At 38.7% G+C, this 16,781-nt stretch overlaps 1 protein-coding gene across 2 annotated transcripts in view; it reads right to left on the bottom strand.

Annotated features, from left to right (window-relative positions):
• WDR11 (WD repeat domain 11) overlaps window positions 1-16,781 on the bottom strand; it is a 68,862-nt gene that overhangs the window by 27,738 nt on the left and 24,343 nt on the right. For both annotated transcript variants that reach the window (XR_015241885.1, XM_025918050.2), the window contains exons 12-13: window positions 5,319-5,425; window positions 3,053-3,128 (exon numbers count right to left, since the gene is read on the bottom strand). Coding sequence is in view for 1 of the 2 variants with exons in the window: in XM_025918050.2 (XP_025773835.1) it covers window positions 3,053-3,128; window positions 5,319-5,425 (183 nt within the window). In the remaining variant the exon portion in view is untranslated. The remainder of the gene's footprint in view (window positions 1-3,052; window positions 3,129-5,318; window positions 5,426-16,781) is intronic.

The following is a 16,781-nucleotide window of genomic DNA, read 5'->3' as shown; positions in this document are numbered from 1 at the left end:
ATGTACCCAAGAGCAGAGCTTTAAAATATCTAAAGCAAAAACTCAAGTTCTTCAAAAGAAGAATACATCCAGAACAAAGTTCATTTCAACACTCATCTCTCAGTAATAGAAAAGCTGGCAGAAAATCTGTATGAATGTGAGACTTGAATAACTACAAACCAATCTTTTCAAGTGCATATGGAACATTCACTAAGACCACATTCTGGGCCACATAATAATCACATTAAATTTATAAGGACTAAAATAATATAAAATATGCTGACTCTAATCAAAATCAGAAATTAACAGAAAGATATATGGCAAACCCCTAAATATGTTGAAATTAAACAATGTATCTCTAAATACCCACAGAAATGTTAAAGTATAAGGGCGCCTGGGTGGCTCAGTCGGTTAAGCGTCCAACTTCGGCTCAGGTCATGATCTCGCAGTTTGTGAGTTGCAGCCCTGCATCGGGCTCTGTGCTGACATGACAGCTCAGGGCCTGCTTCAGATTCTGTGTCTCCTTCTCTCTCTGCCCCTCCCCCCGCTCAATCTGTCTCTCAAAAATAGACATTAAAAAAATTATTACACAGTGAATTAAAAGAAAACTCATCACATCAAAAAGTGTAAGGTACGGAAAAAGTAGTGCTTATGTAACATTAAATGCTTATATTAAATTTTAAAGAAAAACCTTAATTCAATCATCTACAGTTCTATCTTAAAAGGGCGAAAGATTTATACGATCTGAAGAGAAACCAGAGTATACAGTTCTATCTTAAGAAACTAGAGAAAGAACATATTAAGCCCAAAGTAAGCAGGCAAAAAAAAGATACCTATGGCATTCGATGAAACAAAAACTAGAAAACCATAGAGAAAAATTAAAGAAACTAAACGAGTTTTTTTGAAAATATCAACAAAACTGATCACTGTAATTCACTAATATCAGAAATGAAAGAGCCATCATTCAGGTGAAACAGACATTAAAAGAATATCATGAACAAGTTTTAATCAATAAATTCAACAATTTCATTGAAATGGACAGATTTCTTGAAAGCCACTACCAGAGTTCATTGGGGAAAAACAAAAAAACAAACCCTAAATAGTTATATATTGATGAAAGAACTGAATATGTATTTAAAAGCTTTTCCACAAAGAAAGTTCTAGGCCCAGGTGGGTTCCCTGGTGAAATCTTCCTATTTAAGTAAGGAATAATACCAATTCTACACAAATTCATCCAGAAAAAAAGAAGAGGAAGAAATATTTCACAACTTGTTTTACAAGGTCAACATCACCCTGATTCTAAAACCAGACAAGGATATTACATGAAAACTAGGTCAGTATCTTTCATGAGCACAGATGCAAAAAATCCTTAATAAAACATTAGCAAATCAAACCCAGGAATATACCAGAATATTAGCAAATCAAATGCAATAATATATCATGACCAAGAAAAATTTATCCTAGGGATGTAAAGTTGGTTTAACATGAAATAGAGGTCCATGTAATTCACCACATTAGCTGACCTAAAACAAAAACCACCATCATGGTGATGTCCATAAATGCAGAAAAAGCATCTGACAAAATCCATCACCTACTCAATACAAAGTTTCAGCAGACTGGGAATAGAAAACTTCCTCAATCTAATAAAGGGCACCTACAAAACATCTACAACTAACATTTTACTTAATGTTGAAAGACTGAACACTTTCTCTGTAAAATCCAGAAACAGAACAAAGATGTCAGTTCTCATCATTTCTATTCAACATTGTACTGGAGGTCCTACTCAGTACAGCAAAGCAAGGGGGGGAAAAAGGCCCATACTCCAGAAAATAGAGATATAGAAGTGTCCTTACTGGCAAACGACAGTGAAGTATGTCTATATAGAAAATAGTACGGAATCAACAAAAATGCTACTAGAAATATTACTGAAAGATATTAAAGCTGTAAATAAGTGGAGAGAGACACCATGTTCATGAATCCCAAAACCTGTTAAGATGTCGATTCTTCCCCACATTGATCTATGGATTCAATGCAATCCCAATCAAAATCCCAGGAAGCTTTTTTGGGTAAAATTGATAAGCTAATTCTAAAATTTATATGGAAATGCAAAGATCCTCATAAAGCTAAAGCAATTTGTGTTTTTTTTTTTTTTAAATTTTTTTTTTAACGTTTATTTATTTTTGAGACAGAGAGAGACAGAGCATGAACGGGGGAGGGGCAGAGAGAGAGGGAGACACAGAATCAGAAGCAGGCTCCAGGCTCTGAGCCATCAGCCCAGAGCCCGACGCGGGGCTCGAACTCATGGACCGCGAGATCATGACCTGAGCTGAAGTCGGATGCCCAACCAGCTGAGCCACCCAGGCGCCCCAAGCTAAAGCAATTTTGAAAACTATTGTGGACAGCTTACTCTTTCTTTTTTTGTTCTTCTGATTGGTTTTCATTCAGTCTCTATGTTTAATAATCTTGCTTAACATGTATTTTCTCTTGGAATGAAAAACTCAAAACTTACTAAAATTAAAATTATAAGGAAAGAAAATCAGTTCTTTCACTCAACAAACCCATGCTGAGATAGAAATGCATAAGAATTTCATTAGGTAACAAATAACATTTTCTTAGTGGGTGATAGGTATTTACAATAGAGCTATAGCAGAAAAAACAGATTACTGGTTTTACTGATCTAATGAAATGTTATCTCATCTTTTTAAGTAGAAATTAAAAGCAATAGGGGTGCCTGAGTGGCTCAGTTGGTTGAGTGTCCAACTCTTGATTTCAGCACAGGTCATGATCTCACAGTTCATGGGATAGAGACACGCGTCGGGCTCTACATTGACAGCACAGAGCCTGCTTAGGATTCTCTATCAGTCTCTCAAAATAAATAAGTAAACATTAAAAAAAAAAAAGAAATTAAAAGAAATAGCAATTTAATTTTGTGATCAAAATATTTTCTTGGATAGAGCTGCATAGCACCATTTATTATCATTAAGAAATTCAATACGTACACTTTCTTCAAGATTAAAAGAAATTTTTAAGATTCCATTGTGATAACACTAGATTTTTTTTGGTTCATACTTACTTCAAATGAGATACTTTAATCATTTCGATGGGTGACTCATCATTGCCTCGTTCACCGCGAAAAGCAATGCTCCTACCTTGATTGCAAATATTAAAGAAAATGTAAAAAACCAGATAAAACATGTAAGACACAAGAACTTATCCACACCAATGGAATCTGATCTGGGCTGCCTCTACTCTCCCATTCATTCTTCCACTTGCTTCTAAGTTGTTTCAATTACTCTAAATTTAAAACATATTCTTAGAAGTATTACAAGTTAAAGACAAATTAATATATTACTTGTATTCAAATATCTATTTTATACAAATATATTTTCCTTTGTTGTAGAGTTTTTTGAATACTTTCAGTGGTTTCTTACAGTTATATTTTAGAAATTAAGAAATCAATTTCTAAAGTTTCAACGCATTTATGGTAAAGGAATTGTCTACTATAAAAACTACTGATATATTTAAAGTAATATAAATATTTTCATGCTCACAAAACTAACTAGTGGGGAAAACACTCTCTAAATTGGTACTTAAGATTCCTTGTCCCATGAACAAAGCTCAACTGAAAGACTTTGACATGTTCCTGTCAAAAGCTCTCTACGCACTGAAATTGGGGAATGATAAGAATTAGTTAACTCCCAAAGAAGCTAAGTGGTTTTCTGTAATTAAAAAATGCAAATTCTACTTTATGTTGGAACAAATATATTTTAATAACTTTCTCACATTTGTATTTACATTAAACAAAAGAGAGAAAGTAATCAAAGACAAGTGAACGCCTGCATGCCTCCCTCCTCCCCAGTGCCATCAAATGAGATCTCCCTCTTCTTATTTGCCAAACACCCCACATCCTTTCCTGACTCTGCTGGTCTGCTGCCCTCCTTTAGAAGACAAGACTAAAAAAGTCAATCATCTATGAAGTCAAATATCCCACTTAAGCAAGTCAGTAACTATGACTTAGAAATTTGTTCGTGAAAAATAAATACGTGAAAGAAAGATTTTAAGTTAACTAACAGTCTTGAACTTGAGCTGACCGGGGGGGAAAAATGGGAAAAAAATGAATGACACTAGAAAACAGCATTTCACCCCCAGGCTACCATGTAATTAGAGAAACCCCAATCTGGGGGCAGGGTTTACTAGGCAGGCCACTTCCAATGAGACCAGAACACTGAACTGATTCCAGCGGGGCTAATTCCAGCGGGGTTTAGTAACATACTCTGATAAGTAAGAACAACCATACCCTGGAGATACATATGGAGAATACAAGGAAACAACCATATACTTGATTTACCGCACACACATGTACACACATACGTATCTTAGGGTTAAACTATCTACATATATATTCTCATTGCCACACCATTTTAAAGAAACTCAGGACTATTTTGTTAAGAATTCTATTTGAAATCATGCATGTGCCATAACATAATTTGAAACTCTCACCTTATTCTTTCTTCAAGTTCTTCATTTTGAGATTCACTGGGTTGTAGGTTTTTAAACAATTCTGAACAAGTTACTTTACTGGAATGTTTCCTATTGTAGTCTTTAAACTCCCAAATTTCCCTATTCAGTCAGCCAGAGACTACCAAAAGTTTTAAATATGAGCACTTAACAACAATCCTTACCTACAAATTTATAAAGGTTTTCCTACGAAGGCCAAAAGTTATAAAAGAGAATCTAATAAAGCCTAATACAAAGATTTATTTTAAAACTGTACTTCTGGGGGCACGTGGGTGGCTCAGTCGGTTGAGCGTCCGACTTTGGCTCAGGTCACGATCTTGCAGTCTGTGAGTTCAAGCCCCACGTCGGGCTCTGTGCTGACAGCTCAGAGCCTGGAGCCTGCTTCAGATTCTGTCTGTCTGTCTATCTCTGTCTCTGTCTCTCTGTCTCTCTCTCTGCCCCTCCCCCACTCATACTCTGTCTCTCCTTCAAAAATAAATAAAACATTAAAAAAATTAAAAAAAATAAAACTGTATTTCTGGTTATCTATAACAATGTACTTAAAAGTATAACTGATACCGTATTTAATTATGAATTTGTCTGTTCAGGCTAATGGTATGCCATTTACCATGCATTTATGTTAACATAATTTGCATACAAACAAGTCTTTCTAGGGCAATTACTACAGAGAAAACAACAACAAAATGAATATACAAATACAGAATACAAGAAAAAAACTCCAAGTTGAAACAAACTTTTTTGGAACATGTTTTATAAATAGCAACATCTTTGATCAGTATGAAAAACCATTTTCAATCTTTCAATAGACTAAATACACAAACCTGTTGGAAGATCAACCAGCTGAAGTTCATTTCTCACTAATCCCATATTGTTCGGTGTTGACGTAGCAAAGGAAAGAAAACCAGTCAAACTTGTCCATTCGATACCCCTAAAGTGAGAAATTAAATAAAGTTTAGTGAAATAACCTTTTTTGTTCCTAAGACCTAAATTTTCAAGTTAATTAAAAAATAGTAATATTAGGGGCGCCTGGGTGGGTCACTTGGTTCATCTCAGGTCAGTTGGTTCACCTCACGGTTTGTGAGCCTGAGCCCCAGGTCAGGCTCTGTCTGTGCTAACAGCTCAGAGCCTGGAGCCTGCTTCGGATTTTGTGTCTCCCTCTCTCTCTGCCTGTTCCCCCAGCCCCCTGCCCTGCTTTCGCTCTCTCTCTCAAAAATAAATAAACGTTAAAAAATAAAAAGGAATAATATTAACATGACCTTTCATTTGAGCCTAATTACCATACATTTCCAATATATGTGAAATTATTTCCAATTAAAACTTTATCTCCAAATGAAATGATAAGATAGTTCAGTTACCAGGATTCATAGCAGCATTAAAATGACTATTAAAATGTGGCAAAGGAGAGAGTCACTTATCACAGTAATTTGCAAGAATTCCACTGCTTAAGAAAGAGTGGTACGGAAATATTCTGAGCAATCTCTATCAAAGTTAACACCAGCATTCTTTCACAGGGCTAGAACAAACAATCCTAAAATTTGTATGGAATCAGAAAGACCCCAAATAGCCAAAGCAATCCTGAAAAAGAAAACCAAAGCCTAAGGCATCACAACTTCGGACTTCAAGCTGTATTACAACACTGTAATCATCAAGACAGCATGGTACTGGTACAAAAACAGACACATAGATCAGTGGAACAGAACAGAGAACCCAGAAATGGATCCACAAACATATGGCCAACTAATCTCTGACAAAGCAGGGAAGAATATCCACTGGAAAAAAGGACAGCGTCTTCCGTAAATGGTGTTGCGAAAACTGGACAGTGACATGCAGAAGAATGAAACTGGACCACTTTTTTACACCATACACAAAAATAAACTCAAAATGGATGAAAGACCTAAACATAAGACAGGAAGCCATCAACATCCTAGAGGAGAAAACAGGCAACAACCTCTCTGACCTCGGCTGCAGCAATTTCTTACTTGGCATGTCTCCAGAGGTAAGAGAAATAAAAGCAAAAATGAACTACTGGGACCCCAAGATAAAAAGCTTCTGCACAGCAAAGGAAACAATCAGCGAAGCTAAGAGGCAATTGACAGAAGGGGAGAATATATTTGCAAATTGGTTAGTATCTAAAAATCTATAAAGAACTTATCAAACTCAATACCTAAAAAACAAATAATCCAGTGAAGAAATGGGCAAAACACATGAATAGACAGTTTTCCAAAGAAGACATCCAGATGGCTAACAGACACATGAAAAAATGCTCAACATCACTCACCATCAGGGAAATACAAATCAAAACCACAATGAGATACCACCTCACACCCGTCAGAATGGCTAAAATTAACAATTCAGGAAAAAACAGGTGTTGGCAAGGATGCAGAGAAAAAGGAACCCTTTTGCACTACTGGTGGGAATGCAAACTGGTGCAGCCACTCTAGAAAACAGTATGGAGGTTCCTTAAAAAATTAAAAATAGAACTACCCTAAGACCCAGCAATTGCACTACTAGGTATTTATCCAAAGGATACAGGTGTGCTGATTCAAATGGGCACATGCACCCCCATGTTTATAGCAGCACTATCGACAATAGCCAAAGTATGGAAAGAGCCCAAATGTCCATCAACTGATGAATGGATAAAGAAGATGTGGTATATATAACAATGGAATATTACTCGGCGATCAAAGAGAATGAAACCTTGCCATTTGCAACTATGTGGATGGAACAGCGTGTATTATGCTAAATAAAATAAGACAATAAGATAAGATAAGATAAGATAAGATAAGATAAGATAAGATAAGATATAAAAAGATCGTTATGATTTCACTCATAAGTGGAGTTTAAGATACAAAACAGATGAACATAAGGAAAGGGAAGCAAAAATAATATAAAAACAGAGAGGGAGACAAACCATAAGACACTCTTAAATACAGAGAACTGAAGGTTGCTGGCGGGGTGATGGGTGGGGGGATGGGCTAAATGGGCAGGGGGCATTAAGGAGGACACTTGTTGGGACAAGCACTGGGTGTTATATGTAAGTGATGAATCACTAAATTCTATTCCTACAATCATTACTACACTATATGTCAACTAACTTGGATTTAAATTTTAAAAAATTGTAAAAAATTGTAAAAAAAACAAATATTCTGAGCCAGACTGCTTTTAAAGTTGAGTACACTGAAGAATTTCATCAAATTTCCTAGTTGGCTAGGAGGCAGAAATTCCTGAAGCAAACAATTTGAACTTAGCTGTTAGATTTGGAAGCGGCTTGCAGTTCCAAATGGTTTATTAATTAGAGAAAAGCACAAAAGAAAAATCTCAAAGAAACGAGAAGACAGCAACCTGTCAACCAGAGGCCTGGAAGTCTCCTTTATGGGGACTGACAGGAGGTGAATCCACAGTTTCTCCCACTGACATCATCTGCAGAGTGCTACCACCATGGCTTATAGAGAATGGAGGTGGGGGCAGGTGGGGAGCCACAGGACAAGCGCACGGTCAGAATCATAAGAAGGAGAAGGAGAAATTTTGCACTACTGCCCTACCTTGGTTACAAGGTCATAGAGGCTGGCTGGGAGGGACGTCTAACCTTTGTCCTATATGCAACTGCTCATCAGCATTTATGGGACAATTGTTTAACAACATATCATCTATGACTGCTTTCCTGATATGACAGAATTGACTAGCTGTGATAGAAATTTTATGGCCTGCAAAGCCTAAAATATTTACTATCTGGTCCTTTAGAAAAAATGCATACTAACCCCGATCAAGTTTATCCATATCTACTCCAATTCGAAAGCTATTGTTAGATTTAGCATTACATGCTGTTTCGAACAGGTCTCTCATTTGCGCATGAAGATATGATGGCTTCCTGCATCATATCCAAACTCCTATGTAATTTCCAAGGCCATCCAGCCATTTGCTCATCCCACCAAATTTATCTCTCAATCCTCTGAATCTTGTCTGCTACTTTAACTACAGTGACTTTCCTCACTGACCCCTGTGTATCCACCGATTTGCCCTCCTCAGAGGGACAAAGATGGTCCCAAAGGAGCTGAAAATAATATTTGTTAAACCAAGGAACTGCCATAGTTATCAAAGATTATAACTCTTTAAGTGTACAATTGTGCTGAAACACTCAAATCAGGCGCTTAAAACTGAGTGCCCTTAAGAACTTCCGTGCCTTGAGGGCGCCTGGGTGGCTCAGTCAGTTAAAAGTCCAACTTCGGCTCAGGTCATGATTTCAATGATTTCTGAGTTCGAGCCCCAGTCAGGCTGTCAGCACAAAGTCTGCTTTGGATCCTCTGTCCCCTTCTCTCTCTGCTCCTCCCCCTCTCATGCACACGCTTCTCCCTCTCTCTCAAAAATAAACATTAAAAAAAAAAAAAAATGGGGCACCTGGGTGGCTCAGTCGGTTAAGCGTCCGATTTCGGCTCAGGTCATGATCTCACAGTTCGTGAATTCGAGCCCTACAACGGGCTCTGTGCTGACAGCTCGGAGACTGGAGACTGCTTTGGATTCTGTGTCTTCCTCTCTCTGACCCTCCCCCATTCATGCTCTGTCTCTCTCTTATTTCTGTCTCTCAAAAAGAAGTAAATGTTAAAAAAAATTAAAATTAAAATTAAAAAAATGTTCATGCTTGGCCTGAAAGACCTCTCTCCTTCCCTCTTCAAATACTACTTGAGTTCAAATCCTGGCTTCAGCACTTCCAGCTCTGTGCTCTCTCTACACCTTACCTGTTATTACTGCAGGAATAATAACACTGTGTACATAAAGAATGCCTGGCACACAGTAAGCGCTGCATGTATTAGCAATTACCATTATTATCATTACTATTCTTATTTCCAGATCTAAGTCAAGCCCTATTTTCTTCGTGAATCCTCCTCATTTACTAAACTCAAACCACACCTATACCGAATACAATATAAATTTGGTTAATCATTCACTGAAAAGCCTCATTGTCTCATGCTTCTCTTTCCCTTCTCTAACATGTCACAGTACTCATTAAGTTTCTACTTAGAGTGAACAAAAGAAGTGAGAAATCATCTTGGACTTACGGTGCTTTGTAAGTCTGGCAGCTTTGAGCAGATCTGTTCACCGACAAACCTAAGACACACTCTCCAAGGCTCGTTGCTGGCTATCTGAACACCTATGCTCCCGCAGTGATGCCACGACCTCTGAATACCAAGAATCCCGGTCCCCCTTCTTCATTCATTATTTTTACAGAGGTACCTATGAAGTACCCAGTGTGTACCCATGACTGTGCTAGGTGCTGAGAGTACCGCTGTGACATGAGTCGGGCCTTCTGGAGCTTATGATCTAGCGGAAAAAAAGACATTACATAAGTGTGTTCTCGATTCCTTATTACAAAAGACAGTGGGACGGAGTTCCACAGAAGCTTGTAAGAATCACACAGAATCTGGTCTCTGGGGCCTGCCGAGACCCAGAGGGCAAACAGGGTGCTGCCTAAAAGTCTAAACAACTTGAGGAAATGGTGCCACTGGCTGAGAGACACTGCCCTGGGTTGTACTCTTTGAAGGGAGGCACCACACCATGCCTCTCCATGTGACAGGCACTCAGTCCGTTCTGTCGGATTAAATGAAGGATATCCGAGGAAAGCCAGCGTTCCTCCTTATGACTGTACCACACGCATTCGGCCTGTTTTCCCCACTGTTTACAAGACATCCCAGTGCTGAGCGTAGAAGAGAACACGGAGTGGCTGCTTACTCGTAATCAAGCACTGTGAGCTTGTTGCCTTTGAGCAGAGTCCAGCAGCAGCTTTTCTATCTGATTCCTACTGATCAACTGAAGAAAATAAAAATCAAGTTGGACTTCAAAGAAAACTAGATAAGGGCGGGATTATTTCTCAACAGAAAAGAATGAAAACTCTTGTCAAACAATAGCGAGCACCACACTGCTCTCAGGATTAGAAAGTTGCTGTCTGGGTTTAATTACACACTGAGCTCTATTAAAAACGCCTAAGAAGAGCAGTTCACTTTCTGACTCAATCTAGGATGGTTCTGCTAGGATTAACCAGCGAACAACTGTAACCGTAGACTCTGTCACCAGGTATCTGGGGTTCTCCCGGGCCTGCTGCAGAGGCTACTTCTTGACACTTAGGTGACTGGCAGTCACGGGGGGTGGGGGACACCCACCTCGGGAAGGCCTTGAACTTCCACAATGCCAAGAAACTAACTTGTGCAAAATTACAGACAAAACAGAGATTATTATTTTACTTTCCAAAAATCACTCAATTTGCTCAAAGTAATAGTCAGTCAACGTTCTGAAAGTCATATAAACCGCTGTTGTAATAAGTTTTGACACTGAAAATGGTATTGTGCTTTATTATTATAAATGTTATTATTATAAATGTAGGACAAAGGCACAAACCAGTAATCTAAAAAAACCTGCATGTACTACTTATTTACTCCTAGGTTTCCTCCCCTGGACATAAGCATCAAGGTTTTGTTTACAGGAATACAGAAGATGCTCAGTACCTATCAGTAAAGCATAACTGGCTAAAACATCATGGCTTTAATTTTTTTTTTATGTTTATTCATTTTTGAAAGGCAGAGAGAGAACACAAGCAGGGGTGGGGCAGAGAGAGAGGGGGACACAGAATCTGAAGCAGGCTCCAGGCTTCAAGCTGTCGACACAGAGCCTGATGCGGGGTTTGAACTCACGAACCGTGAGATCATGACCTGAGCTGAAGTTGGATGCTTAACCGACTGAGCCACCCAGGCGCCCCAAACATCATGGCTTTAAAACAGCACACAAACAACTACCTGCAGTTTGGCAGTCCCTCCCTGCCCGTGTGTGTGCATAAGATTCAAATTTTGTAAGAGCAAGTGGTTTTTAAAACACATTTAGTACAAAGTAAAAACAACTTTCTAAAAGTTGGCCTAAATGTGCATATGAATATCTAGAATTATTAGGTTTATTGCTAATAAGTTCAGCAATTTTTATAACACATATGTGAAATTTTCATAATGGTTTTTAACTGTAATACTATAATTGCATTAACAGAAACACAAAGATGGAAGGATTTTAGCATCCTCCTGCACGTGATCTCCGGATATAAAATGTGAGTTATTTTCAAAATGGCAATTAAAAAGGAAAATTCATATTAAAAAATGGAGGGGTGTCTGGGTGGCTCAGTCAGTTAAGCGACTGACTCTTGATTTCGGCTGAGATTATGATCTTACGGTTTGTGGGACTGAGCCCCACATGGGGGCTCTGCACTGACAGCATGGAGCCTACTCGGGATTTTCTCTCTCCCTCTCTCTCTGCCCCTCCCATGCTCGAGCTCTCTCTCTCAAAATAAATAAACTTAAAAAAAATGGAGCACATTTGTGTGATCATTCACAAATCAGCCTGAGTAACACATCCATTATTTGGTATTCCAAGTAACACTTTATAATTCAGCATCACTCAATAACAAACATTATCACAGCATGTGTAAGTCATGTACTTAGTGACATATACCACATGACTAATCCAGGATAACAAATCTCATTTAAAACTAATAGCTTGATCCCTCCGACGGGTCTGCCTCCCTCCTGGTGCCGCAGGGCCCCTCCCGCAGCGGACCACCATAGGCAAAGTGAGCTGAGCCTGCCCCTCCTGCCCCTGTGCACCTTGCAGATCCACCCCGGCTAATACGCCAGATCCCATCCAAGCAGCACCACAAGCCTGGCAGTGTGCAAGTAGCCCAGACAGGGGCCACACCACTCCACATTGAGTCCTGTCTCTGGGAGAGGGGAAGCTAAGGTACACACCAGTCAGACTGTGGCCCCAGCAGTGGGCTGGGGACAGACATCAGGTCTGATTGTGGCCCCGCCCACCAATGCAAGTAACTCCAGACAGCATAGAGGAAGAGCCCTGCAGTTCTGCGCCACTCCAGGGACTATCCAAAATGACGAAACAGAAGAATTCTCCTCAAAAGAAACTCCAGGAAGTAGCGACAGCTAACGAACTGATCAAAAACGATTTAAGCAATGTAACAGAAAATGAATTTAAAATAACAGTCATAAAATTAATCGCTGGGCTTGAAAAAAGTATAGAGGACAGCAGAGAATCTATTGCTACAGAGATCAAGGGACTAAGAAACAGAAAGGAGGAGCTAAAAATGCTATAAATGAGCTGTAAAATAAAATGGAGGTGACCACAGCTCGGATTGAAGAGGCAGAGGAGAGAATAGGTGAATTAGAAGATAAAATTATGGAAAAAGACGAAGGTGAGAAAAAGAGAGATAAAAAAATCCAGGAGTATGAGGGGAGAATTAGAGAACTAAATGATGTGATAAAATGCAATACTATACACATAATTGGGATTCCAGAGGAGGAAGAGAGAGAGAAAGGTGCTGAAGGTGTACTTGAAGAAATCATAGCTGAGAACTTCCCTAATCTGGGAAGGAAAACGGCACTGAAATTCAAGAGGCACAGAGAACTCCCTTCAGACGTGGCTTGAATCGATCTTCTGCACGACATATCATAGTGAAAATGGCAAAATACAAGGATAAAGAGAAAATTCTGAAAGCAGCTAGGGATAAACAGGCTCTAACATATAAAGGGAGACCAATGAGACTAGTGATGGATCTATCTACTGAAACTTGGCAGGCCAGAAAGGAATGGCAGGAGATCTTCAATGTGATGAACAGAAAAAATATGCAGCCAAGAATCCTTTATCCAGCAAGTCTGTCATTTAGAATAGAAGGAGAGATAAAGGTCTTCCCAAACAAATAAAAACTGAAGGAATTCATCACCACTAAACTAGCCCTATAAGAGATCCTAAGGGGGATCCTGTGAGACAAAGTACCAGAGACATCACTACAAGCATGAAACCTACAGACATCACAATGACTCTAAATCCGTATCTTTCTATAATGACACTGAATGTAAACGGACTAAATGCTCCAACCAAAAGACATAGGGTATCAGAATGGATAAAAAAACAAGACCCATCTATTTGCTGTCTACAAGAGACTCATTTTAGACCTGAGGGCACCTTAAGATTGAAAGTGAGGGGATGGAGAACTATCTATCATGCTACTGGAAGTCAAAAGAAAGCTGGAGTAGCTTATATCAGATACTTATATCAGACAAACTAGACTTTCAATTAAAGGCTGTAACAAGAGATGAAGAAGGGCATTATATAATAATTACAGGGTCTATCCATCAGGAAGAGCTAACAATTACAAATGTCTATGCGCCGAATACGGGAGCCCCCAAATATATAAAACAGTTAATCACAAACATAAGCAACCTTATTGATAAGAATGTGGTAATTGCAGGAGACTTTAATACTCCACTTACAACAATGAATAGATCATCTAGACACAGGATCAATAAAGAAACAAGGGCCCTGAATGATACATTGGATCAGATGCACTTGACAGATTATTTAGAACTCTGCATCCCAAAGCAACAGAATATACTTTATTCTCGAGTGCACACGGAACATTCTCCAAGATACATCACATACTGGGTCACAAAACAGCCCTTCATAAGTATACAAGAATTGAGATCATACCATGCATACTTTCAGACCACAATGCTATTAAGCTTGAAATCAACCACAGGAAAAAGTCTGGAAAACCTCCAAAAGCATGGAGGTTAAAGAACACCCTACTAAAGAATGAATGGGTCAACCAGGCAATTAGGGAAGAAATTAAAAAATATATGGAAACAAATGAAAATGAAAATACAACAATCCAAACACTTTGGGAGGCAGCAAAGGCAATCCTGGGAGGAAAATACATTGCAATCCAGGCCTATCTCAAGAAACAAGAAAAATCCCAAATACAAAATCTAACAGCACACCTAAAGGAAATAGAAGCAGAACAGCAGAGACACCCCAAACCCAGCAGAAGAAGAGAAATAATAAAGATCAGAGCAGAAATAAACAATATAGAATCTAAAAAAACTGTAGAACACATCAATGAAACCAAGAGTTGGTTTTTTGAAAAAATAAAATTGATAAACCTCTAGCCAGGCTTCTCAAAAAGAAAAGGGAGATGACCCAAAAAGATAAAATCATGAATGAAAATGGAATTATTACAACCAATCCCTCAGAAATACAAGCAATTATCTGGGAATACTATGAAAAACTATATGCCAACAAACTAGACAACCTGGAAGAAATGGACAAATTCCTAAACACCCACACACTTCCAAAACTCACACAGGACGAAATAGAAAGCTTAAACAGACCCATAACCAGCGAAGAAATTGAATCAGTTATCAAAAATCTCCCAACAAGTACGAGTCCAGGACCAGATGGCTTCCCAGGGGAATTCTACCAGACATTTAAAGCAGAGATAATACCTATCCTTCTCAAGCTGTTCCAAAAAATAGAAAGGGAAGGAAAACTTCCAGACTCATTCTATGAAGCCAGTATTACTCTAATTCCTAAACCAGACAGAGACCCAGCAAAAAAAGAGAACTACAGGCCAATATCCCTGATGAATATGGATGCAAAAATTCTCAAGATACTAGCAAATCGAATTCAACAGCATATAGAAAGAATTATTCACCATGATCAAGTGGGATTCATTCCTGCGCTGCAGGGCTGGTTCAACATTCGCAAATCAATCAGTGCGATACATCACATTAATAAAAGAAAAGATAAGAACCATATGATCCTGTCAATCGATGCAGAAAAAAGCATTTGACAAAATTCAGCATCCTTTCTTAATAAAAACCCTCGAGAAAGTCGGGGTAGAAGGAACATACTTAAACATCATAAAAGTCATTTAAGAAAAGCCCACAGCTAATATCATCCTCAATAGGGAAAAACAGAGCTTTCTCCCTGAGATCAGGAACACGACAGGGATGTCCACTCTCACTGCTGTTGTTTAACATAGTGTTGGAAGTTCTAACATCAGCAATCAGACAACAAAAGGAAATCAAAGGCATCAAAATTGGCAAAGATGAAGTTAAGCTGTCACTTTTTGCAGATGACATGATATCATACATGGAAAATCCGACAGACTCCACCAAAAGTCTGCTAGAACTGATACATGAATTCAGCAAAGTCGCAGGATACAAAATCAATGTAAAGAAATCAGTTGCATTCTCATACACTAATAATGAAGCAACAGAAAGACAAATAAAGAAACTGATCCCATTCACAATTGCACCAAGAAGCATAAAATACCTAGGAATAAACCTAACCAAAGATGTAAAAGATCTGTATGCTGAAAGCTATAGAAAGCTCATGAAGGAAATTGAAGAAGATATAAAGAAATGGAAAAACATTCCGTGCTCATGGATTGGAAGAATAAATATTGCTAAAATGTCAATACTACCCAAAGCTATCTACACATTCAATGCAATCCCAATCAAACTTACACCAGCATTTTTCTCCAAGCTAGAACAAGCAATCCTAAAATTTGTATGGAACCACAAAAGGCCCCAAATAGCCAAAGTAATTTTGAAGAAGACCAAAGCAGGAGGCATCACAATCCCAGACTTTAGCCTCTACTACAAAGCTGTAATCATCAAGACAGCACGGTATTAGCACAAAAAACAGACACATAGACCAATGGAATAGAATAGAAACCCCAGAACTAGACCCACAAAAGTATGGCCAACTAATCTTTGACAAAGCAGGAAAGAATATCCAATGGAAAAAAGATAGTCTCTTTAACAAATCGTGCTGGGAGAAATGGACAGCAACATGCAGAAGGATGAAACGAGACCACTTTCTTACACCATTCACAAAACAAACTCAAAATGGATAAAGGACCTGAATGTGAGACAGGAAACCATCAAAACCCTAGAGGAGAAAGCAGGAAAAAACCTCTCTGACCTCAGCCACAGCAATTTCTTACTTGACACATCCCCAAAAGCAAGGGAATTAAAAGCAAAAATGAACTATTGGGACCTCATGAAGATAAAAAGCTTCTGCACAGCAAAGGAAACAATCAACAAAACTAAAAGGCAGCCAGTGGAATGGGAAAAGATATTTGCAAATGAGTTATAGGACAAAGGGCTAGTATCCAAAATCTACAAAGAGCCCACCAAACTCCACACCTGAAAAACAAATAATCCAGTGAAGAAACGGGCAGAAAACATGAATAGACACTTCTCTAAAGAAGACATCTGGATGGCCAACAGGCACATGAAAAGATGCTCAACATCGCTCCTCATCAGGGAAATACAAATCAAAACCAGACTGCAATACCACCTCACGCCAGTCAGACTGGCTAAAATGAACAAATCAGGAGACTATAGATGCTGGAAGGATGTGGAGAAACGGGAACCCTCTTGCACTGTTGGTGGGAA

This window comes from Puma concolor, chromosome D2 (genome assembly GCF_028749965.1).
Source record: "Puma concolor isolate L17-30 chromosome D2, mPumCon1.1.hap2, whole genome shotgun sequence".
NCBI lineage: Eukaryota > Metazoa > Chordata > Mammalia > Carnivora > Felidae > Puma > Puma concolor.
This window is presented reverse-complemented; position numbering and strand designations above follow the sequence as displayed.